The 27,009-nt window shown below is 40.4% G+C and overlaps 1 protein-coding gene across 1 annotated transcript in view; it reads right to left on the minus strand.

The window, feature by feature from the left end:
- Window positions 1-27,009, minus strand: part of STPG4 (sperm-tail PG-rich repeat containing 4) — a gene marked incomplete at its 5' end in the record, with an annotated part of 42,884 nt that overhangs the window by 11,649 nt on the left and 4,226 nt on the right. The window contains 2 exons of the mRNA XM_082852412.1: window positions 13,904-13,958; window positions 14,746-14,810. Of these exons, the coding sequence (XP_082708538.1) occupies window positions 13,904-13,958; window positions 14,746-14,810 (120 nt within the window). The remainder of the gene's footprint in view (window positions 1-13,903; window positions 13,959-14,745; window positions 14,811-27,009) is intronic.

Genomic DNA, 27,009 nt, shown 5'->3' on the forward strand with positions numbered 1-27,009 from the left:
TACAAAAATATGATGAATGTGTGGAGTATCACACAGAGGACATATATGGTGCCACGAGAGCATGTAAGAGGGTACACTGACCTGGCCTGAGGGGCCTGAGAAGCTCTTTAAAGAAGTACATTTGAGCCAAGACCAAAAGAACAAGGAGGAGGAGGAGTTTGCAGGGCAAAAAGGCTGGAGGAAGGGTCTGTGTAAGAAGACGTAATGGGGAGCTTCCCTGGTGGCACAGTGGTTGGGAGTCTGCCTGCCGATGCAGGGGACACGGGTTCGTGCCCCGGTCTGGGAAGATCCCACATTACGCAGAGCGGCTGGGCCCGTGAGCCATGGCCGCTGAGCCCGCGTGTCCGGAGCCTGTGCTCCGCAACGGGAGAGGCCACAACAGTGAGAGGCCCACGTACCGCAAAAAAAAAAAAAAAAAAAAAAAAGGATTAGGGAACATCAAAAGGGGCAGGGCCTCAGGGCAAGCCTGAAAGGAGGATATTGTTTATTCTAACCCTGTTGGGACAAATTCATAGCATCACAGGAATAAAATAAAAAAGTGCATAGGCTCCTGTCAAAAAATAGGGTTAGGGACCTGAAATTCAATTTGCTTGTGACAGTTACCACTTTGTTGTTTTTTCATACGTGTATTAACACTAAGAATGGTTTTACGATTTAATTGCAGATGTAAACTGTCAAATGTCACCTATGTATGTCCAATCTACGAGTCCTCAGTTTCCTGAAGTCTTCTCATTTGCAGGCAGGTGTGCTGGTCATCCAGGGCACCTCTCCAGCCTGGTCTGAAGCAGACGTAGCAGGCAGTCTCCACCACTGCCCACGCGAGCTCCCAAGGACCTTCTGCACGGCCAGAGGGCTACCCCATCCCTGCCACCATCTCTAGCTCCCAGCCTTCATTCACATACCCTCTCATTTGATGCTCACAACAGCCCTGTGGAGGAAATGCTATTACCTCCACTTAACAGACAAATAAGTGAGGCTCAGTGGGGTTAGAAACAAATGACTTAGCAGCTGCAGAAGCCAGAACCAGTGACTGACCTTGCTTCTCAGCGCTGGGAGGTATCAGTACTTAGTTCTACGCTATTTTCCTTTAAAATCATAAAGCTAAAGGGAACCTAGAAAGAGCACACAGTCCGTCCCTACTGATCCTAGGCGCAAACAACTTTCAACGAATCATACTTGAAAAGAGAAAAGGTCAGAGATAAAATGTATGGCCCCAAATGTCTATATATACACATGTAAAACATAAGAAATATGCAACATAAACTGAAATTACTAGACGTGGTGGTAAAAATGATCTCCCCCAAATTTGGTGTGGTGGATGGGTGTGATAGCTGGACCACACTGCCCAAAATAAAACAGATGCCCCAGCAAGGAGGGTGGAACCCTGCGTGGTGGTGGGCAAAGAGAGGAGCTAGAGCTGCCTCTGTGGGAATTCAGGAGAAGGCATGTGGCAGGGTGTATCCAACTTGGGAAATTCTAGAATTCTGTAACTATCGGTCTACAGGTGCAGAGAAAGGAGACATGCCTGCTGGTGGGTGGGGTAGCAACAAACCTGGCAGGGGCCAAAAGTTATTCACATTTGAAATTAAGAATTGATGATATCTCTGAAGCTCCATACTTCTTAAAAACCCTAGTACATCTGTAGTTACATGTGAAAGGTTCTATCTTTCCAAAAACGTTACCTACAAGCGAACTCATCTTTGAGGAGACTGACACTGGGACCTGTTTCACTCATCTAAACTTTCAGATTCCTTTCAGTCAGACGTCCATTTGGCTTTTTTTCAATGTGACCATGTTTACTAATAACTTTTCTGCTCCTCCAGGAATTTTAAACTAGCAGCTTAGTTTTTAATTGCAGTAATTCCTTAAATGCAGAAATAACTGAAATGATTCAGCATTCTTTCATAATGCTAATTTTAATGCAGGGAGTATGCCATGGATCTGCTATCCCCTTTTCAAACTTCTATCAAATGCGACTAAAACTGATAAATCCCATAACGCTCATTTGTGTCTGTACGGACTCTTCCCTGTTTATCTGATCCTTTCCTTATTTATTTTATTTTATTTTTTTTTTGCGGTACCCGGGCCTCTCACTGTTGTGGCCTCTCCCTTTGAGGAGCACAGGCTCCGGACACTCAGGCTCAGCAGCCATGGTTCACGGGCCCAGACGCTCCACGGCATGTGGCATCTTCCCGGACCAGGGCACGAATCCGCGTCCCCTGCATCGGCAGGTGGACTCTCAACCACTGCACCGCCAGGGAAGCCCCTTTCCTTATTTTTTATAGGCTTGTCTGGTTTTAAGAAATACAGAAACATCTTGAAACACTTCTAATATCAAATAAAAGAAACCCATTTTTTCATTTGACATTGTAAGATTTTATTCCTACTGTCAGGAAAGATGCGTGTGTCTCATTTTTTCACTTTATGTACAACTGTGAGAAGGAATCACTGAAAAGAACCTGCTCAGCGAATCACTGTTGGAAGCCCCAAATCATATGAATGACTGAGTCCTAATTAAGTAGTAGTAATGGCACTATTTTTATTAGAGTAACAAAATATTTTTATGTTGACCATTTCCATGGCTCTTTTCTTCAAACTATCATTTTTCTGACTTTTAAAAATTATATTTTGAAAAATTATAAAAGCAATGCAAAAGAGAGAAAGGAAGCAAACAACCACCCTTAATCATAACACCTCAGCATAGAAACTAAAAGCATTTTGGTGCATTTCCTGTTTTTTCATACACATAATTTTTTTACATTATTTTAATCATGAGAGACATACAAACATGTATCTTGCATTTTCTCACTATGCATTAGATCATAAATATTTTTGGTACTATTTTATAAATTTTAACAATAATTGTTTTAATAGCTGTAAAATATTCCTTTGTGTAGATATGTAATATTCTTTTTTTTTTTTTTTTTTTTTTTTACGGTACGCGGGCCTCTCACTCTTGTGGCCTCTCTCGTTGTGGAGCACAGGCTCCGGACGCGCAGGCTCAGCGGCCATGGCTCACGGGCCCAGCTGCTCCGCGGCATGTGGGATCTTCCCGGACCGGGGCACGAACCCGTGTCCCCTGCAACGGCAGGCGGACTCTCAACCACTGCGCCACCAGGGAAGCCCATGTAATATTCTTTTAAAATTATATCCTTCTCCTGAATACAAGATTGTTGCTATTGTTATCTTGCTATTATAAATAATCCCTTGATGATATTCTTTGTATAGATTAATATTACTGTATATAAATTATTACTTTATGAGGGTTTTCACACACTGGAATTAGTGGGCTAACAGAAACAGTTTTAATAGCTCAATACATACTCCCACCAGCAAGAGACAAGAAAAGCACTGATGTTATGGTCCAAGTAGATATTGAGGGAAAAAGATTTAGAAAAACAAATATCTTCCTCACTCCTCCTTACTTTAATGGGAGTATTAAATAAAGTCATCAGTGTCCCCTATGTGTTCAAAGAAGTTGTGCAGAATATCTGCTATCCTTAATGCCTGAATTTTGAAATGCATTCAGGAGGGAACAAAATTCATGTAATTTTTTTGTAGGTCAAGAGATTAATTTGAGTCATTTATAAAAGCTAAAATTAAAGGGAGGAATGAGGGGAGGAGAAACCAAAAATGACAAGTTTTACTTTGTCCACTTTGCTTGGATAACAATGACTGGGGGGCTTCCCTGGTGGCGCAGTGGTTGAGAGTCCACCTGCCAATGCAGGGGACACGGGTTCGTGCCCCGGTCCGGGAGGATTCCACATGCCACAGAGTGGCTGCGCCCATGAGCCATGGCTGCTGAGCCTACGCGTCCGGAGCCTGTGCTCCGCAACGGGAAAGGCCACAACAGTGAGAGGCCTGTGTACCACAAAGATAAAAAAAATAAAAAGAATGACTGGGATTTGTTGCAGTTTGTTTTTCTACTCTTTAAAAAAAAATCCTGCTATGAGGGAACTGTGCCTTTGGGTCTGGGGATTTGAGGGACTTGGTCATTATTATCAAAGTGCTAAAAGGGAATGGTGGGGTTTCCCTGGTGGCGCAGTGGTTGAGAGTCTGCCTGCCAATGCAGGGGACACGGGTTCGTGCCCTGGTCCGGGAAGATCCCACATGCCGCGGGGCCGCTGGGCCCATGAGCCATGGTCGCTGAGCCTGCGCGTACGGAGCCTGTGCTCCGCAAGGGGAGAGGCCACAACAGTGAGAGGCCCGCGTACCACAAAAAAAAAAAAAAAAGGAATGGTGGCTGGTAGAATTTTCCAATACAATTCTTTTCTGTGGGTAAAAAAGGGCCCTTTTTACTTTTGGTAGAACATATCTTCTGGTGTCTATCCCAAAATGCTCACATAAACACTCTTCACAGTCTTTCCTATGGACAAAACAATTATGCTGATCCATAATCAATTATTATTATTATTTCAACAATAACTGAAATAGCCAATAAGTATGCAACCTTACATTGGTAATCTGAAGATTAGAAACCATCTTCCAACCAGACAAATCCCTTCCCAACTGCTGCTCCTGAGAGCCACCTACACCTTGGGACAAAGTGTAATTCATCAATGGAATCCTTGACATAAACAAGAAGGCTGCATCTTTTTAACAAGTGATAATGGCTCATCCACATGGAGGGGCCTTCAGGCACATAAGACCCTAGAGGATTTTCAAATTCCAAGTTACTGTACTTTTTACAACTAAAAAATGGTGTAGTAATCTGCCATGCCTTCACATGGTCATCCACTCATTTTTTGATAGGCTGCTCCTGGAGATTCTAGGCATAAATGATTAACACATTTCAATGAGCTAATTTTCACAGATGATGGAAAGAAAGAAGGAAGAGATACACACCTGTATGTATCCATCTTTTATAACCTGCCTCATTCCCTAAAGGGTTTAAAGTGACTTGGTGAATGTCTATAGGTTGTCGTACTCTATTGCACCTGATCTACAGGTCAGATTTCTGGTGATCGTAGGTTTCATGTATACCAACGGTGAGGCAACCTGTCCTAAATCAACAGGGCTCAAGTGGCACTGTGACCTTACACAAAATGCATTTCAGAAGAATTAAAGAGTGACAAGTTGGTTAAAAAAAAACCAAAATGCCAAAAAAAAAACCAAAGAAAATTAAAGTGACGTCATGTCTCTGGAGAGAATTTTTTAAGTGGTGGAAAGGACACATGCAAAAGGAATGGAAAATTGGAAATTTGTTAAAGGAAAGGATACATAGGTTTCATTCAACACGTTTTTGGAGCACTGTCCTAGGTGCTGGGGACCTTGCAGCACCATTGAATAAGACAGCCCCTTCTTTGATGGACCTTACATTCCAGAAGGTGATTACAAACCCTCTAATTTGATGACATAAACATTTTACATTTTAGGGACTTCCCTGGCAGTCTAGTGGTTAAGACTTCGCCTTCCAATGCAGGAGGTGTGGGTTCCATCCCTGGTCAGGGAGCTAAGATGCCACATGCCTCGCAGCCAAAAAACCAAAACAAAGAACAGAAGAAATGTTGTAACAAATTCAATGAAAGCTTTAAAAATGGTCCATATCAAAAAAACTTAAAAAAAAAATTTTACATTTTAAACTTCTGTATATAAAAAAACACAAAGTAAAAGGCAAAAATCCCTGAAAAACTTCCACAAATAGAACTGCTAATGTCTCTTCACTATAGAGTTTATACAAATCAACAAAAAAGAATGTTAAAGCTCCACCCAATAGATAGCTGGGTAAAGAATGTGGCCAGAAGGTATGCAAGAAGGGCCACAAGGAACTGGCTAACAAATAATTAGAATGTGTAGCCTCTGATCCTACAGATTAAAATAATGAGATATCATTCTTTTGCCATCAAATTAACAACGATAAACAAGATTTATAAAAATTTTGTGAAATAGGCACTCTTTTTTTTTTGGCCGAGCTCTGTGGCACACGAGATCTTAGTTCCCCTGCATTGGGAGCACAGCGTCTCAACCACTGGACCACCAGGGAAGTCCCGGTACTCTCTTTTGTTAATCTATCTATCTATCTATCTATCTATTTATTTATTTTTGGCTGCATTGGGTCTTCATTGCTGTAAGCGGGCTTTTCTCTAGTTGTGGAGAGCAGGGGCTACTCTGTTGCAGTGCGCAGGCTTCTCATTGTGGTGGCTTCTCTTGTTGAGAAGCACGGGCTCTAGGCACGCGGGCTTCAGTAGTTGTGGCATGCAGGCTCAGTAGTTGTGGCTCGCGGGCTCTAGAGTACAGGCTCAGTAGTTGTGGCACACGGGCTTAGCTGCTCCGCAGCATGTGGAAGCTTCCCAGACCAGGGTTTGAACCCACGTCCCCTGCACTGGCAGGCAGATTCTTAACCACTGTACCACCTGGGAAGTCCCCCGGTACTCTCTTGATTGCCGGTGGAGATATATAAATTAATGTACTACTTTTTTAAACAGATCAAGAACCTGTATATAATCTCTACTCTAGTAAATCCTATTTGTGATGATCTATAAAAAATGATTCCCAAGTTTAGAAAAGACTTTATGCGTTGTCTTAGTCTTTTGATCTATGTATTCAGCACCATTGTCCTTGCATAACAAAGCTGTGAATGTAGACAGAATTTGTCATAGCACAAAAGAATTCTCCAAAGAGCTGACCACTAATAAAAGTATATCCTATTCAAATATCCCTCCCTGCTTAACACTAGCATCCACCACCGCAGACAGGTGAGGTTCTTTGTGAGTCAGTTTCTCTCCCTCATTAAATATTCAACAACACACTGCAAATAAAATGCAAATCCACTTCACATGAAAATGCAAATTTTACCAAATAATGCAAGATTTCGTGAAGTTGATGTAAGTAATGAAGTGCCTAAATCACAGGAACAGTCTTTGATTGACCAGTGAGGTTCCAGCAAAGTTAGATCAGTTAAAAAGAAAGAAGAAAAGCTGGACAAGGATTGTGACATTATTGGCACTCCAGTAAAGAATGATTTACAATCTCAAAGAAGACACCCTTGGGAAAACTGATGAACCTTCAAATATTTTTTTCTAAAATTTGTTCTTTATGATTTCATTAGAATGTCAAATATGAAATGAAGGATGTCACTATGCTATCATAAAATACTGTCAGAAAAAATAAACTAAAATCAACACAATTTCCTTTTTTAATATGATTTAGTACATAGTTGCAGTTATATTTTCATGATTTTTCATTTAACTTTTTTTAATTGAAGTACGATTTATTTACAATGTGTTAATTTTTGCTGTACAGCCAAGCGATTCAGTTATATATACATATATACATTCTTTTAAAAATTATTTTCCATTATGGTTTATCACAGGATATTGAATATAGTTCCCTGTGCTCTACAGTAGGACCTTGTTGTTTATCCATTTTATATATATAATAGTTTGCATCTGCTAACCCCAAACTCTCAATCCATCCTGCCCCCACCGCCCCCCTCCTTGGCAACCACAAGCCTGTTCTCTATGCCTGTGAGTCTGTTTCTGTTTCATAGATAGGTTCATTTAGTTTAACTCTTTTTCAGTAAAGTTCAATAACTTTATTGATTACTCTGATATTTTGATTCCATTTAAAGTAGGTTCACCTTAATAGGTCTTTTTTGTGGGTTAAGTTATACTTAGATAATGAAGACTCCTGTATAAGGCATAATTGAAAACGAGGTTAATCATCAACAGGAGAATGGGTGAATAAACTGAGATGTGATAACTTGATTATTTACCCAGTAAAAAGAAAGTTTAACAGGATTTCTAATAACATGAAAGTGGTACATACGCTAATTGAAAAAAAGGATATAAAATTGTAGTGTACCATAATCACAAGTATGTTTTTAAAACTGCACAGAAAAAAAGGGAGAAAATTACTTAACATTATTGGTTGCTTATGAGTAATAGGAAATTTTAAAAATATAATTTTCTATATTTTCCAAATTTTATTCACTCATTTTTATTCTAACTTAAATTTTTAAATATATTTTTACTTAAATTTTAAGATATTTTATTCACTTTATAGATAAAAATCGTTTTAAAAATCAACTGGAACCAAAAGCCTTATAATGAAAAACAGAAGTCTTTGGTCTCATCCCTCTCCAATTTCATTCCCTAATGGGTTTTGTTTTTAAGAGTGTATAACAGGCAGCACAGGATGGTGAACACAGTTCGTTCACTGAAATGATACTATTCTGATTCTTTTAGGCAACTAGCACTCTTAGAAACATCTTTTCCACATATGTCTTAGGCACACATGTCTGAGCAGGTTCTAGAGAGCCTAAGACAGCTATTTTTAACTCTTAGTTGTTCTTCTGGAAGTTATTTCCTTATCACTAAATAATATGTTCATATTGTTATTCTTTAATTTATATTTTAGAAATTATCTCTTGGTGATGTCCTGGAATAAATGAAGATATGGCTCTCTTGCTCTATCCACTATTTCTCCCTCCCCATCCACTCAAAATAGCATTTTAAATCACTAACCAATGTTTACTAAATAAATATTATTCCTTGCAGAGTCAAGTTATATAATATGATTTCTTGTCTTGCACCGTCTTTTGTTTTACCTGGAGTTAATTAGTGCCTTGTTTTTTCACTTGCACACTTTGCTATACATACTTTCTTAAATTTTCCCATCACATCAGCTGTTTTTGAGTCCCTTCTTCCTTAGAAACATTCCTTCTGGAGTTCTTTTGTTTCTTTCTCAAATGTGGATTGGTTTCTCTCTCAGCCTGCTGTACAGTGGTCCACTGGGGACATCTTTTAACTACTTTGCCAAATTGGATCCACTTTCTCCTGGATCCCATCCCTTACTCTTTCTGGATTACTCCTTTGTTTTGCTGTATTTTATCACCAATGGCATCTTTAAAAAGGGTATCTTGGAGGTAATTCTTATGAAGTTTTACATGTTTGAAAATGTCCTTTAGGAATTTAGGATTAACATATATACACTATAAAATAGATATATAAAATAGACAACCAATAAGAACCTACTGTATAGCACAGAAAACTATACTCAATATCTTATAATAACCTACAATGGAAAACAATTTGAAAAAAATATATATGTATATATATGTGTGTACGTATAACTGAATCACTTTGCTGTACCCCTGAAACTAATACAACATAGTAAATAAACTATACTTCAATAAAAAATTTTTTAGGGCTTCCCTGGTGGCGCAGTGGTTAAGAATCCGCCTGCCAATGCAGGGGACGCGGGTTTGAGCCCTGGTCCAGGAAGATCCCACGTGCGGCGAAGCAACTAAGCCCGTGCGCCACAACTACTGAGGCTGCGCTCTAGAGCCCGCGAGCCACAACTACTGAAGCCCACGTGCCTAGAGCCCGTGCTCCACAACAAGAGAAGCCACCGCATTGAGAAGCCCGCGCACCGCAACGAAGAGTAGCCCCCGCTCCCTGCAACTAGGGAAAGCCCGCGCGCAGCAATGGAGACCCAACGCAGCCAAAATATTAAATAAATAAATAAATTTATTTATTAAAATAAAAAGTTAAAAAAAGAAAAGAAAAGCCAGTGTAGCAAGGCTCTCAGCGGGAGCCTAAGCTGCGGCCCTCCATCGTAAGGATCTTCGATGATCAAGGCCCAGTAGGCGGGCTGGCATGTGGGCCTCGCAGGAGACAGAACTCATCCCACTGCAAACGGGGTCAAGCAGGCCAACCCGGCCCCATGAATAAGCCTCAGTCATCAGTGGGGAGTCGTGACTCCAGAGACGGTACAATGTCTGCCACTTGGATTTGACCCCAGATCAGCTCTACACATCTAAAGACATTAAGCAAGTCACTTGGTCAAGCCCACTCACGGTGCAGCTCAGGTTCTGAGTCACCATAGACTGGGTCTAAGTCCTGGCTCTACCTTGGGCCACTGCCTTCCATTTCCTAAACTATCAAAGAGAGATGATAAATAGCACCCTCCCCACACTGCAGTAAGGATGAAATGATATGGGGTATGTCAGTCACTGGGCACTGTGCCTGGCACCAGAAAACCAGTGAATGATGGTCACCACCATCATCAAAACTGACCCCAGCAGAACAGTTAAGTTTCTTCTAGTTCTAAGAGTCCTTGACAGTTCTATGACTATGACGTTAATATCTAGAACAAGGAAACTGAATGATAAAAGTGATCAAATCAGTTTCCAGATAAAGGCCTAAGGATTAATGCATTTATCTCCGGAAGGTCTGGGATGATGTCCTCCTAGCAAGCATCATTTCTTCACCACACTCACACTGCGTGCCACCATCTCCTACCGTTGGGATCAAAGCCATTTGCTCTGTGCCGTTTACAAGTTTGTGGATCTAACAAACCCGCAAGTCTGCTCCGGGAGTGTGTGTTTAGGACAGAAATGAATCACATCCCCGAGCTATTTCTTTGTCTTGGAACATTTTCCATGAAAGTATTCTTTTCATTTGGTTGAAGGACAGGATGCTTCAAATTGTGAATCACTTTTATTTATAAAATGGGATGAATGAGGTGACATCAATGAAAACGGCAGAATAAGGATGTCCGAAAAACTTCTCCTCCGTAAAGCAACGAGAACAAAGGCAAAAGCTGTCAGAATCAACTGCTTTGTGCTATTTCACATACCAGGCTGCTCATCCTTCAGGATGCCTAACCTGAACTAAAACCAAATTAATTTTAACTGAGTCCGTCTACTACTAGTAAATAAATCATTATTAACTCATGGCATTCATTTAACGCATGCATTTCAAAGGAAACACAGTATCAGCCAGTGGGGGGAAAAAAAACTGATGTCTTGACTACTTGCTGCCAAAGCGAACTGAACACATGCATTTATCTCCATTCCTCCCCGATCAAATAAAAAAGGCACAACTATCTCCCCCCAGACATATACACCTGTACACACACACACACAACCAAGCGAAGAGACAACAGCCAACAGAGATCATGTGTTTGGGGAAGATGTGAAATGGTGTGGAGGAGTGGTCCCTGAGGTAGCAGCGTGGAGAATGCTAAAGCCCAGTGTGTGGAGACGGCCTGCTGATGAGAAGCAGGCTGATTTGCTCCACAGAATCCAAGAACAGCTCAGAAATTTCAGGCTTTAGACACCTGTGAGGTGGAGGTGAGGGTAAGGCTGAAAGCAGGAAGATTGACTGAGTGTCTTTTCCCCAGGTCCCTACCTACCTACTCCCAGCAGTCAGGTAGCTACCCTTCCCTCATCCCTGTAGGAGACGGAGGTTTTCATTTCCAGGGAGACTGAGCCAGAGATCTGGACCCAGGAGCCCCAGGCACTGTTAGGAAAGGGGCTTTTACTGAAAACAGGAATTAAGAGAACTTCTAGACATAGGCAGGCACATGCCAACAGGCACATGAAAAGATGTTCAGCATCACTGCAAATCAAAACTACAATGAGGTATCACCTCACACTGGTAGGAATGACCATGATCAAAAAGTCTACAAATAGGGCTTCCCTGGTGGCACAGTGGTTGGGAGTCTGCCTGCTAATGCAGGGGACACGGGTTCGAGCCCTGGTCTGGGAGGATCCCACATGCCGCGGAGCAACTGGGCCCATGAGCCGCAATTACTGAGCCTACGCGCCTGGAGCCTGTGCTCGGCAAAAGGAGAGGCTGCGACAGTGAGAGGCCCACGCACCGCGATGAAGAGTGGCCCCCGCTTGCCACAACGAGAGAAAGCCCTCGCACAGAAACGAAGACCAACACAGCCATAAATAAATAAATAAAAATTTTTTAAAAAGGTCTACAAATAACAAATGCTGGAGAGGATGTGGAGAAAAGGGAATCCTCCTACACCGTTGGTAGGAATGTAAATTTGTGCAGCCACTATGGAGAACAGTATGGAGGTTCCTTAAAAAACTAAAAATAGAGTTACCATACCATCCAGCAACCTCATCTCTGAGCACATACCTGGAAAACATGAAAACTCTAATTTGAAAAGATACATGCACCCCAATTTTCATAGCAGCACTATTTACAACAGGCAAACATGGAGACAACTCAAATGCCCATCAACAGATGAATGGACAAAGTAGATGTGGTATGTATATATACAATGGAATATTACTCAGCCATAAAAAAGAATGAAATATTGCCATGTGCAGCAACATGGATGGACCTAGAGATTATCATACTAAGTGAAGTCAGAAAGAGAAAGACAAATACCATACGATATCACTCACATGTAGAATCTTAAAAATAATGCAAGGGAATCTATATACAAAACAGGAATAGACATAGAAAACAAACTTATGGTTACCATAGGTGGAGGGGAGGATAAAGTAGGAGTATGGGATTAATAGATATAAACTACTACACATAAAACAGATAAGCAACAAGGATTTACTGTATAGCACAGGGACTATATGCAATATCTTGTAATAGCCTGTAACTGAAAATAATCTGAAAAATATATATATATATATAAAACAGAATCACTTTGCTGTATACCTGAAACTAACAAAATATTGTAAATCAACTATACTTCAATTAAAAAGAGAGAGAGAGAACTTCTGCATAATGAATGGTGAGACACCACCACCCCAGCACAGCCCATTCCCCCCACTCAGTAACCAGAACACTGGCAACCAGCTGATAGCCTAGGCAGGAGGCTGAGGAGTCATTCTGAAGCAACTGAGAAGGTCAAAAGAGAAAGCCTAACAGATACAAACATTTATGAGCTACAGAGAGGAAAAGCCAGTCCTCATCTTATCAGTCTACTGTGAAATCCACCTGGAAATACTCCCCACCTGTATTAGTTTCCTGTGGCTGCTATAACAAATTACCAGAAAGTTGGTGGCTTAAAACAACAGAATTTTACTCTCTCATAGTCCTAGAGGCCAGAAGTCCCAAATCAATGTCACTGAGCTAAAATCAAGGTGTCGAGAGGCCTGTGGTCCCTCTGGAGGCTGTTAGAATCCATTCCCTTCCTCTTCCAGCTTCTGGTGGTGCCGCCTTCCTTGGCTTTTGGCCGCATCACTCAAATCTCCACCTCCCTGGTCACATTGCTTTCTCCTCCTTTCTTAAATTTCCCTCTGCCTCTGTTTTATAAGGACATTTGTGATTGCATTTAGGGCCCACTGGATAATCCGGGATAATTTTTCCATCTCAAGATGCCTAACATACTCACATCTGCAAAGTTGTTGCCATCTGGTAACATTTATAGGTTCTGGGCATTAGGACGTGGGAACATCTTTGTGGTCTATTATTTAGCCCACCACACCACCCACATACAGAGGTTTTCAATTAGCTTTTTAGTTTCTCACACTTAAGTATTAGTGAAATAAAAATTTTTTCACCTTTACTGGATATCTGAATTTCTTATTTTATGAATTGTCTATTCACTGCCTTCATCTGTTTTACTTTTCTATTGGTGTTTTTCCTATAAATCATCAAGAGAATTTCAGATAAGGCCATTAACCATTTATCTGCCATGTATGCTGAAAATACTTTTCCTAATTCACATTTGCCTATTAATAACTTTGTTTACAGTTTGTTCCCTGATGTACAAAAAATTCAAAATGCTATGTAATCAAATCTAAGACTTCTTTTCCTTTGCAATTCATCCACTGCTGTTATCTCAGAAATCAGCCTTATCCTAAAATTAGATATATGCTAATATATTTTCTCCTGGTTTTATAGTCTCAAAAGTATTTAATTCCGGCTTCCCTGGTGGCGCAGTGGTTGAGAGTCCGCCTGCCGATGCAGGGGATACGGGTTCGTGCCCCGGTTCGGGAAGATCCCACATGCCGCGGAGCGGCTGGGCCCTTGAGCCATGGCCGCTGAGCCTGCGCGTCCGGAGCCTGGGCTCCGCAACAGGAGAGGCCACAACAGTGAGAGGCCTGCGTACCGCAAAAAAAAAAAAAAAAAAAGGAATCATGGCATATTTTAAACATCAAATTCATCACGAGTTAATTGTCTACCAACATACTTACAGGAGTGAAGCAGCCTGTTGGAAACCTTTGAACTGTAGAACGAAATACAAAGCTCCTATATTAAAAAAACAAAAAAAGATATGACCTTCTAAATTTATTTTTTTTTAATGTGAGGATCTTTAACATATTCCCTGTCTCTCATTAAATATTTTAAAATGCTAATCTGGGGACTTCCCTGGTGGCACAGTGGATAGGACTCTGTGCTCCCAGTGCAGGGGGCCCAGGTTCGATCCCTGGTCAGGGAACTAGATCCCACATGCATGCCACAACTAAGAGTTCACATACCACAACAAGGAGCCCACGTGTTACAACTAACGAGCTCGCCAGTCACAACTAGGGAGCCTACCTGCCGCAACTAAGGAGCCCATGTGCTGCAACTGAGGAGCCGGCAAGCCGCAACTAAGACCCAGCGCAAACAAATAAATAAATAATAAATATTTTTAAAAATGCTAATCTAATATGATGGGCATAAATGAGGTTTAAAAGTCATTAGTGTTGGGACTTCCCTGGTGGTGCAGTGGTTAAGAATCCATCTGCCAGTGCAGGGGACACAGGTTAGATCCCTGGTCCTGGAATATCACACATGCCACAGAGCAACTAAGCCTGAGCACCACAACTATTGAAGCCCGTGTGCCCTAGAGCCCACGCACCACAACTACTGAGCCCATGCGCCTAGAGCCCAGGCTCCACAAGAGAAGCCACAGCAATGAGAAGCCCATGCACAGCAACGAAGACCCAACGCAGCCAAAAAAAAAAAAAAGTCATTAGTGTTGGTGGTTAAGCATGTAAATAGAAAGGCATGAGTGAAATTAGTAAAAGCAATTTAATAAGTATATAATTACCTGGAAGCATGCTTGGGAACTGGTGCAGGAATTAGCTCGTATTGTCCTGGCGAAAGCTGAACTGACTACACAGAATGGACAAGGACACCAATAATAGATTAATACAGGTCTCAAACTCACTTTATTATCTATCATTCATAATCCTTTATTTTATTACCATACAACATTATATAATTTATTTTCTATTTTGAGAGTGGAAAAGGTACACTTTCAAAGGTAGAGTTTCAAAACACTCAACAGCTATTCACTTTTCATGGTGAATATTATGACGGTATGCCTACAGTGGTATGGAGAAAAATGCTGTACAATTAATCATATTTTAAATGTACTAGATTCAACAAACCCAACTGATCACCAATTAGTGAGCCTGCTCTGTTGGTAAAGAACTGTGCTAGGTATGGTGGGGAATACAGGAGTGTTCTCATAATACATAAACAATGCTAATATAAAACATTATAATCGACACTAAAAAAAAGATGGGAGATGTCGGGGATAGGGAGAGATTAACCCAACTGGGTGACCAACAGCTAACATCACATACTTAATGGTGAAAAGCTAAAAGCTTTTCCTCTAAGGTCAGGAACAGGACAAGGGTGCCTATGTCTCCATTCCTATTCAACATAGTACTGGAAGTCCTAGCCAGAGTAATTAGGCAAGAAGAAGAAATAAAAGGCAACCAAATTGGAAAGGAAGAAGTAAAACTGTCCCTGTTTGCAAATGACATAATCTTATATATAAAAAACTCTAAAGACTCCACCAAAAAACTGTTTGAACTAATAAGGAAATTCAGTAAAGTTGCAGGATACAAAAACAACATACAAAAATCAGTTGAGTTCCTATACACTAACAATGAAGTATCTGAAAAAGAAATTAAGAAAACAGTCTCACTTACAATAAATAGCATCAAAACATAAAATACTTAGGAATAAATTTAACTAAGGAGATGGAAGATCTGTACACTGAAAACTATAAGACACTGATGAAAGAAACTGAAGAAGACACAAATAAATGGAAAGATATCCCATGTTTATGGATTAGAAGAATTAATATTGTTAAAATATCCATATTATCCAAAGCAATCTACAGATTCAGTGCAATCCCTATCAAAATCCCAGTAGCATTTTTTCAAAGATATAGAAGAAACAATCCTAAATTCAGTATGGAACCACAAACAGCCCCAGATAGTCAAAGCAATCTTGAGAAAGAAGAACAAAGCTGGAGGGATCACACTTCCTGATTTCAAACTATATTGCAGAGCTACAGTAATCAAAACAGTATGATACCAGAATAAAAACAGACACATAGACTAATGGAACAAAATAGAGAGCCCAGAAATAAATCCACACAGAAACAGTCAACTAATCTTTGACAAGGGCACCAAGAATACACAATAGGGAAAGGATAGTCCCTTCAATAAATGGTACTGGGGAGACTGGATATCCACATGCAAGAGAACAAAACTAAACCCTATTTCATGCACAAATACTAACTCAAAATGACTGAATACTTAAACATAACATATGAAATGATAAAACACCTAAAAGAAAACATATAGAAAAATCTCCTTGACATTGGTCTCGGCAATGATTTTTTTAGATATGACATCAAAAGTACAGGAAACAAAAGCAAAAATAAACAAGTGGGACTACATCAAAGTATAGCCAAGGAAACAATCAATAAAATGCAAAGACAACCTAAGGAATGGGAGAAAATATTTGCAAACCATATATCTGATAAGGTGTTAACATCCAAAATATATAAGGAACTCATACAACTCAATAGCAAAAAGACAAGTAATCAAATTTAAAAATGGGCAAAAGACCTGAAGAGACATTTTTCCATAGAAGACATACAAATGACCAACAAGTACATGGAAAGGTGCTCAACATCACTAATCATCAGGGAAATGAAAATCAAAACCACAATGAGATATCACCTCACATCAGTTAGAATGGCTATTATCAAAAAGACAAGAAATAACTAGTGTTGGTGAGGATGTGGAGAAAAGGGAACCCTTGTGCACTTTGGTGGGAATATAAAACTGTATAGCCATTATGGAAAACAGTATGGAGGTTCCTCAAAAAATAAAAACAGAACTACCATATGATCTAGCAATCCCACTTCTGGGTATATATCTGAAGGAAACAAAATCAATATTTGGAAGAGATACCTGCAGTCCCATGTTCACTGCAGCATTATTCACAATAACCGAGTTATGGAAATAACCTAGGCGCCCATCCATGGATGAATGGATAATGAAAACGTGATATATATTCCCTTAATGCATATACTATATTGGAATGTTGTTGTTCGGCCATAAAAAAGAAGGAAAGCCTACCATTTGCAACAACATGGATGAACCCGGAGAACATTATGCCAAGTTGAATAAGCCAGAGAAAGACAAATACCATTTTGTAACACAATCTAAAAGGGTTGTACTCATAGAAACAGAGAGTAAAATGGTGGTTCCCAGATTGGCAGGTGGTGGAAATGGGGAGATGTTGGTCAAAAGGTACAAACTTTATTATAAGATGAATAAGTTCTGGAGATAGAATGTACAGCATGGTGACTACAGCTAATAATACTGTATTGTATACTTGAAAATTGCTAAGAGAGATCTTATGTGCTTTATGGCTTTGTTTTCTTGTTTTTCTTTTAATTATTTGGCTGTGTTGCGTGGCATGTGGGATGTTAGTTCCACAACCAGGGATCGAACCCACACAGTAGAAGTGTGGAGTCTTAATCACTGGACTGCCAGGGAAGTCCCCATTCTTATGTGCTCTTATCACACACACACACACACACACACACACAAAATGGTAACTGTGTGAGGTGATGGATGTGCTAATTAACTTGATTGTGGTAATCATTTCACAATATGTGTGTGTGTGTGTGTGTATATATATATATATACATACATACATACATATATATAAAACAAATCATCATGTTGTACACCTTAAATATATTCGGTTTTATTTGTCAATTACACCTCAATAAAGCTGGGGGAAATAATTAAATAAATAAATCCAACTGGGGGATCTAAAGATGGTAAAGACAGTGAGATTTGAGTGGGGTTTTAAGGAAGGTAAGACTTCCTTGAGGGAGGCAAGAGAGGGATTCTAAGAAGGAGGAACACTGTAGAATCCTTCCATTTTGGGAAGGATTCTTCCCAGGATTCGGTAATATAACTCCTCCCTGCCAGCTCCTTGAACATAGGAAGTTCTGGAGGTCCGGTCAGTCTTCCCCTGGCTTCTCATTCTCTTTCCTTCCCTCCCTCCCTTCCTTCACACATCCTACTCTCAGTGCTTACCAGTTCCTGACACTCCCTTATTTCCCTTACCTCAGGGCTAATATCCACAAACCCAAGGATAGTGGAGCCACCCAGGTAGTTTGCAATGTTTCACAACGGGCAGAGAGACAGTCTCTTCTACGGTGGATTTTTCAGTCCATTAGAAATCCTATCAGGATACTCATAAGATGAATGCAGCCAAAGGACTGTCAGGTACAATATTTTTAGATACTACTGGTGGAAATTTCATCCAGTGTGTCTTCTTCTTTGAGAAATGGTCTCTTGCTTCACGTGGAAGTATCAGTGACTCACCACCCAGACATCTTTATGGTCTGAGAAATAGACAGCATTGAACTCTCTCAAAAAGATGCCTGCCTGATGGTACCAATGATGTTGTTCTTACCAGCAACCTGTAATTTTCATCAGCTCCAGAAACTATGTGAGTCCCAGTCCCTGAGATGTCTTCTGTATCCGTCTTTCAGATTCACTTTCATTTACCATTCTCTTCACAAATTTACTTGTGACAATCACTGCTGTGCCTTGCAGTTGCTCTATGAGAGTTCATCCTCAAATAATACCTGCTAAATGAGCCAACTTTGAGCACCATTTTTTTTTCTTTTTTTTTGAGGTACGGGGGCCTCTCACTGCTGTGGCCTCTCCCGTTGCGGAGCACAGGCTCCAGATGCGCAGGCTCAGTGGCCATGGCTCACGGGCCCAGCCGCTCCGCGGCATGTGGGATCCTCCCGGACCGGAGCACGAACCCGTGTCCCCTGCATCGGCAGGCGGACTCTCAACCACTGCGCCACCAGGGAAGCCCATGAGCACCATTTTTTTTTCGTTTAATTGCATGATGAATTGTTCCATCTTATCTATGCTTTGCTCTTCATTATTCTAACACTTAAGGCTTCGGTTCCCTGAAGTATTACCTGCCAGCCCCCTCCTAGGCACAAAATTTCTCTCTGTTGACACCTTGCTCAATGAAAAACCATCCTGTTGAAAATTCATTCTTTCAGCCATTATTTTACCATGGAGCACTTTGCAAATAACCATGTCTTCAGAGATATTTGATCACAGCTATGAACACAGCTAACAAAAACCAATGAACCGGTTAGATTTTCTCAACCGTCATCTCCCAATCAGCTGTTCAAGGATGTCTTTTGAACACATTGAAATGGATCCTTGGATTCATTCTCTGAGTTAATAGAGGTGCCACTCCATCCTGCCTACCTCCTTTTGACCTAAAACAGATATTGGGAGGTGGGGAGGGGTGGGCAGAATCACCACATTTGTTTCTTTTCACATAAGTTTCATCTTCTAAGACAATGCTGAAGCTAACCTAGACAGAAGTTTGAGGCAATTTTAAATTTTGTTTAATTGTGCTTTTCATTGAAATGTCTCTAGCCTAGGAAGTGAATAAGTTTTAAAATGGAAAATGAAAAGAAATAATAGCAAAAATATTAGTTGGAAAATTTTTTGATTTCTACAAATGAACATGAATGAAAACTTGCACACTGAAAACAAGTCAAATCTATAGAAAGAAAAAAAAATTAAAGGTAAGTCTCTTTGCCCCCTACCTAACCTCTGCTTCCTTAATGGAAACCACTGTTAATGATTGCTTAAGTATCACCCAAGAAAACAAGTATGCATTTAACATCGTATATATATTTATTTTTATTTTTACAAATGGGATTATGCTATAAATATTGGTCTGTTCCTTGAGTTTTTTCATTTAATAATATACCTTGGAGGTGCTGCCATATCAACACAGATAGATACACCTCATTATTTTTAATGATAGCACAGCATTGTATGGTTGTAGCATTATATAACTAGCCCCCTAGTTAGATAAATTTATGAACAATGCTGCAGTATTTTATATAAATATCTCACTGTACTTTCATAAGACTATTTGTAGGAACTATTGAGCTTGCGCGCCTCAAGGAGAGAGCCTGTGTGCCACAAACTATAGAGCCCAGGTGTGCCTGGAGCCGGTGTGCCACAACTAGAGAGAGAAAAAAAAAACCCACGCCACAACTAGAGAGAAGACGACATACCACAACTAGAGAAGCCCGCACGCAGCAGCGAAAGATCCCGCATGGCTGCAACTAAGACCTGACGCAGCCAAAAAAATAAAGAAATTAAATAAATAAAATTAATATATTTTTTAAAAAGACCATTTTTAGGGTAAAGTCCTCACAGTGGAATGGTCCCTATGTGCATTTAAAATATGAACAAGAATCATCAAACCACCCTCCAAAATACTTGCAACAATTTGTATGCATACAGAATATTTCTTTCTGTACTCCCTTTGCCAATATAATGGGTATCATCCAACTTAAATTGTTGATCATCTGACAGGCAAAAACTTGTGTCTATCTGCTTTTGTTCTTTTGTAATTATTTAATAATTAGTGGAAGCCAAGCATCACTTGATGTTTTTTAGCAACTGGTATATCTCTTTGTGAATTGCTAGCTCGTATCATTTGTTCATTTTTATTTGCATTTCTCTGATCATTAGCAATGTTGAACATCTTTTCATGTGTCTGCTGGCCATCTGTATGTCTTCTTTGGAAAAATGTCTATTCAGGTCTTCTACCATTTTTAATTGTCTTGGTTTTGGGTTTTTTTTTTTTTTATATTGAGTTGTGTGAACTGTTTATCTATTTTGTATACTAACACCTTCCTTACTGGTTATATCATTTGCAAATATTTTCTCCCACTTAGTAGGTTGTCTTTTCATTTTGTTGATGGTTTCCTTTGCTGTGCAAAAGCTTTTAAATTTAATTAGGTCCCATTTGTTTATTTTTGCTTTAGTTTCCTTTGCCTCAGGAGACATATCCAAAAAAATATTGCAGCAATTTATGTCAGAGAGTGTTCTGCCTATGTTTTGTTCTAGAAGTTTTATGGTTTCTGGTCTTACATTTAGGTCTTTAATCCGTTGAGCTTATTTTTGTATATGATGTGGGAAAATGTTCTAATTTCATTCTTTCAGATGTAGCTGCCCAGTTTTCCCAGCAGCACTCACTGACGAGACAGTCTTTTCCTCATTGTATATTCTTGCCTCCTTTGTCATAGCTTAACTGACCGTAAGTGTGTGGGTTTGCTTCTGGGCTCTCTATTCTGTTCCATTAATCTGTGTCTGTTTTCGTGCCAGTACCATGCTGTTTTGCTCACTATAGCTTTGTAGTATAGTCTGAAGTCAGGAAGAGTCATAATTCCAGCTTTGTTCTTTTATCTCAAGATTGCTTTGGCTATTCAGGGTCTTCTGTGGTTCCGTATAAATTTTAAGATTATTTGTTCTAGTTATATGAAAAATGTCATGGGTATTTTCATAGGGATTACATTAAATCTGTAGATTTCTTTGGGAAGTATGGACGTTTTAACCATACTAACTCTTCCAAGCCATGAATGTGAAATATCTTTCCATCTCTTTGGATCACTTTCAATTTTGTTTCATCAGTATTTTATAGTTTTTAGAGTATAGGCCTTTCACCTCCTTGGTTAAGTTTATTCCTAGGTATTTTATTATTTTTGCTGTGATTTTAACCGAGATTGTCTTCTTGCTTTCTCTTTCATTATTAGAGTATAGAAAAGCAACAGATTTCTGTATATTAATCTTGTACCCTGCAACTTCACCAAATTCATTTATTAGTTCTAATAGTTTTTGATGCCTTTGCTCATTTTTAAACCAGAATGTCCATTTCAATTGCATTATAAGAGAGCATGACTCATTTTTACCCTTTGATGCAACAGTGTTGAAGCCATGCAGTTAGTGGTCAGTGTTTCTTGAAACTCCCTTGCAGCTTCACTACCTGATAGCACTCTACTCTTCTGCATTGGCTGACCTTGGCCAGTACTGACTCATTGCCTACAGACTGGGGCAGAGTCACTATCTTCTCCTCGCCCTGTTCATTGTAGGGAAACTCTGGTACTGACTTATTTGACTTTGGGTTGCTCTGAAACTCCCCTACCACGTTGATTTCAAGCTCAGGCTTTAAACTTTCCCATTTAAATCACTGGATCCAGGTTTCCAGTTGAAAACATAAACAGTACATTTTAAATGGTCCTGGACTTATACTCTGCAAGGTGGAGTGGCACCAGGGCACAATTTTTCTGTGGGGCATTTTTGGCAATGCATCTCAAAAGACTTAGACATCTACATGCCCGTTCTTCAACAACTCCACTCTCTGACTAAAAGCAGGAAATGACTGAATATGCAGTATTAGTATTAGGTTATGTCCTTACAGTAGAATACTATGCAGCTATTTAAAATGATGTAGAGAATACATGATGGTGTGGAAAAGATTCACAATATACTTCCAAGGGAAAAAAAGAGTTCTGCTTTCTGCTAATGGCAGGCTAGGTTATTTGGATGATGAAACTTCCCACTGCAGACAACTACTAGAAATGAGAGTTGAAATATTAAAAATAGACAAGAGCTTTTAAAAAGATATGAAATGGATGACAATAAGGAATATAAACCCCCCAAACCAAGAGATAGCAAGAAACCAGACAGGCAAATGGCCCAGTTTTGCTCAGAGGATGTATGCTGGTCCAGACTAAACTCAGCAGAGGAACAGAGCTGGGTTTGAGTGAACTTCAGAGCCCTAGAAGGATCCAGAGGCCAAAGCCTGGACCATCAATGTCGCTGATTTGGAAGTCCTACCAACAGGAGTTGGAGGCCCTAAAAGGGGACTTCCTGAAAGCAAACCTACCACCTCACCCCAATGCTAGGGACTGCAAAAAGAGTTGTCTTGGTGCTAAGGAGAATTGGGAGAGGAGGAAGAAACACATCCTTGAGACACTGTAACCGTGGGCTGGTTCCTTTCATGGATTCAGTCCAAATGCCCATCACTAGAGTGATCCAAGAATACATAAGCAGTGTATTTCAAGTGGCACCAAACTGGTAGCTCCCCTAAGTATTAGCAGAACCAAAAGCAAACCTTCTCTGAAGGAAAAAGGCTTTCATCTTAGGGAAATCATGAAAACAACCTTTCAGTGGGAACGAGCAACACACAGTCAAAGGTAATCACACATCCAAGGAACCAAAATGAGTAAGGCCGAGTCAGATTTCAGAAATGTAAGCAATCATTAATTCATTCATGCATTCAACAAATATTAACCATCAGACACTGTTCTAGAGGCGAAGATGTAGCAGTGAACAAAGTGGGTAAGTATTCATGTCCTCATGAAGCTTCACTCTCACGGAAGGAGGCAGACAACAAATAATAAATGCAAAGTGCAAATGAATTATATAGTATACTGAGGGCTCTAGGTGCTATGGAAACCATGAAAGAGCAGGGTAGGAAGGTCAGAAGTGTCAGGTGGCCAATTTAAATGAGGCTCATTGAGAAGGTGACACTTGAACAAAGACTTGAAGGAGAGGGGATAAGCCATGCAGATGTCTGGGCTAAGAGCATATGAAGGAACATCCAGTGCAAAGACCCTGAGGTCAGAGTGGGAGTAGCAAATTCAAGAAGCAGCCAGGATGAGGCCAGTGGGGCAGGATGAGAGTGAGGGGTGACACAAGAGATGAGGTCACAAATGAAGCCTATCCACCATCAACCTGTTGGCCCTGAAAACAGCCACTCAGAGATCACACCGACTATCACAAAGCCTGAACCCGGAGGTTCTCAATCAGGAGTGTTTTTTTGGTTTTTGGTTCCCCCCTTCTTCAGGGGACACTTGGACAATGTCTGGAGACAGTTTCAGTTGTTACAACGGGGAGGGGGGGATTGCTAATTGGCATCTAATTATCCTGAAATGCTGCTAAACATCCTACAAAGCACAGAACCGCCTCCTACCACAGAGAATTATCCTGACCCAAGAGTCAGTAGTGCCAAGGGTGAGAAACCCTAAATTTCGACATAAAATGGAGAAGTCAAAAAGGCAGTTGGATATACAAGTCTGGAGTTCAACAGAGAAGGCTGGGCAGGAGATATACATTCGGAAATTATAAACAAATAACTGGTGTTCAAAGCCTTGAGACTGAATCAGATCAGCGGAGAGTGAGTGTAGATAGGGAAGAGGTGTTGTGTGCCTGGCGTTCCAACAGGAAGAGGGCAGGGAAGAGGGGCTGAACCGGCCAAAAGGCTGAGAAGAGGAAAACAAGAATGAGGATTGAGGAGGAGGTGTCAGGGTTTTGGAAAGAGGGGAGATGTGAGAGAAAGCTACCCTGGAGAATGGGAGAGTAAACAGACTAGGGAAGTCCATTCTGGGCCCACAGGAGGTGAAGAATTTAAAATGAGACTAGTCATTTGGTTACACAGATGCAGGTTCAAAGTTCGAAGAGAGATTTGACCAGGGTTGTGGCTTTGCCAAACAAGTAAGATGAGCCATCAGGGGCCAGGGAATTGAGGGCGTGTGCAGGGAATAACTCTAATGATTAACTTAAGCTTTGAAAGGAAGGAAAGCACTGAAAGTTGAGAGGCAATGAAAGGTGGTAGTATAAGCAGATAGGGTAGAGAGTCCCCAGAGAAAGAGAACGAGGCATGGCTTTCCTGACATAAGAGAAGCCATTTTTGGCCTAAGCCATTTTGTGATCTAAGCCTGGCCTCGGTAATTAATGATCTTAAGGGAAGTGAGGGAGTGAAGGAACAAAGGAAAAACAGTCAAGGAACAATAGGTCAGCAATAAAACAGAGTCTCAGCTCCTCCTCAAGGGATATACGTAACAACTGGATACGCGTCCTTGAGTTCTGCAGGAACTAAGGCCTCCACCCAGGTGGAACGCGTCCTTGAGTTCTGCAGGAACTAAGGCCTCCACCCAGGTGGAGAATAGAAGGATGATGCTGACCCTCCTGACTTCAATCAACTAAAGCTTGGACTCTGTCGACCTTTGCCCTGATCCTACGCTGAATTCTCCTCTGCTCAAGCCCCCTCATGAATATGCATGTACCTTTAGCTTTAGACTTCCCCAATTTTGCTGTTGGGGAGACACTGCTTTGGGAAAGATACCTGTTTTCTCCTAACTCGCTGCAAGTAATAAATCCTTCCTCCTCCCTCTCTTTGGCTTAGTTGTATCTTTTGGTTCGACACCCACCAGGAGGCAAACTCATTTTTTGGGCAACAGTGAGATCAATGGATTGTAGACTGGGTGAGAACAGAAAAATTGTTGAGGTTGGGATACTAGAGTGGGTAAGGCAGAAGATCAGGGGACAGTGATCAGAGTGGGATGCATGCAACTGAAATTAAGGAGGGTAGAAATGATTGATGTTGAAAAAAATTTAAGGAGCGAGGGCTGAAGTGCAGGAGAGTTCAAGGAACTGAGAAGCCAGATTGTTGGAAAATCATCATCTACGCGTGTACTGAAATTATGACAGGAGTAGTGGAAAAGAGTGACGGTGCAAAGGGAGCTAAAATCATCCAGAAATAAGGTGGAGTAACACAGGGGTTACTGGGATGACTGCAACACTGGGAAAAAGCAGGTCATAAAATTATATAATGGAGAGAACAGTCCCAGTTCTGTACATATATTCTAAACTAAAAACATTATTTCTCTAATAAGAAAAAAATTACTGTAAAAGTTGTAGGTCTATATCAAATACTCTTTGGAAAGAGCCAGATATAGATGAGTATGCACACATGCACATTCAAATGTGAATATAAATATATCTATGCACATATGATTCTTTGATATAGATTCTCCTCTTGAGTTACATGCTTCAGAATAAAGGTGTTAAAAATAGTAAAAACTTTCTTACAAATGAAGGACAGCACTAACAAGGTATAATGTGAATATTCTATTAAAAATCATGACGCTTGAGAATGCTGTTCTATCTTAATAAATAATAATGTATACTGTATCTACCTCAAATTCCAATTATTATTTTACTGAGTTCTGCTATTAAAAAAACAGAATTATGATTTTTTTTCTCCTCCTTCACTTCATACACTTTAATGCAAGCAGGATCATATGCCTAGATGCAAAAGATAGAACTATAAAGTTTCTAGAAGAAAGCAAAGGAGAATATGTGTACAGCCTTAGGGTAGGCAGGGATTTCTTTTATTTTTTTAATTAATTTTTATTGGAGTATAGTTGCTTTACCAGAATTATGAATTTTATTGGTCACTAAACAGGGTTACATCTGAATAGCTCTTCTCTCGTGAATATATTATTATATGCCTTTGAAACAGAAAATTAGGAAAACATTTAATTCTTCCAGTTTCTGGAGCTCAAGCCTTTGTGGGAGGTAGGGAGAGAGAGGAGAAAGAAAGGAAAGAAACAGGAAAAGTATGTTTTCAGAAGGTTTTTATCCATCCCTCTGGGTAAGCCACACTCTTTTGGTCTTTTAAAGCTTTAAATTTTGCCTAATACCAACCATCTATGTTTTCTCCTTTCAGCAGTGGGCCTGGGCCTACCCTTAGAAACCTCTAAAAGCCAGAAGAGAGGAAGCAGAAGAGAAGTAAATGGCGAGGGAGGCTAACGAAGAATGATTTTGTATTGGAGGTGGCCAGAACAATTTCACACGTTGCCTGCTTACCTGACACCAAGTCATAAAAGTCTGATTTAGTGTTTGTATTCAGCCACTGAACTGAACGGGATAAGATTTATCCCATGAACGTTTATCATCCTGTCCTGTCTCAAAGCTATAATTTGCAAAGCTGCAGGAAGGGTTCACGGTTGGATACATGTGCTCATCCTGCTGAAGATTCCTTGTCCACCCTACTAACCATACCCCTTCCGTTTAATTCAACCTCCTGTGGCAATGCATCTTCTCAGGTTATCACCATATTATTCTGATAAGGTGGTGAAGACTGATACTATTATTAGCTCCTTTATAAATGGGAGATATTAAGGCCCAAAGTCCCAAATAACAAAGTCCAAGTCCCAACTCTGGCCCTTGGGCAGGCCCCAGACAGTGCTCTGCCCCTCCCGTGAAACGCCTCCCTTGGATTCCACCCCCTGAAACCCTGCCCCTCATTCAAGGCCAGAGGCGCAAGGTAGACTGGGAAAAGCACCAAATTGGGGCTC

Source organism: Leucopleurus acutus (assembly GCF_964270905.1).
Source record: "Leucopleurus acutus genome assembly, chromosome: 12".
Classification (NCBI taxonomy): domain Eukaryota; kingdom Metazoa; phylum Chordata; class Mammalia; order Artiodactyla; family Delphinidae; genus Leucopleurus; species Leucopleurus acutus.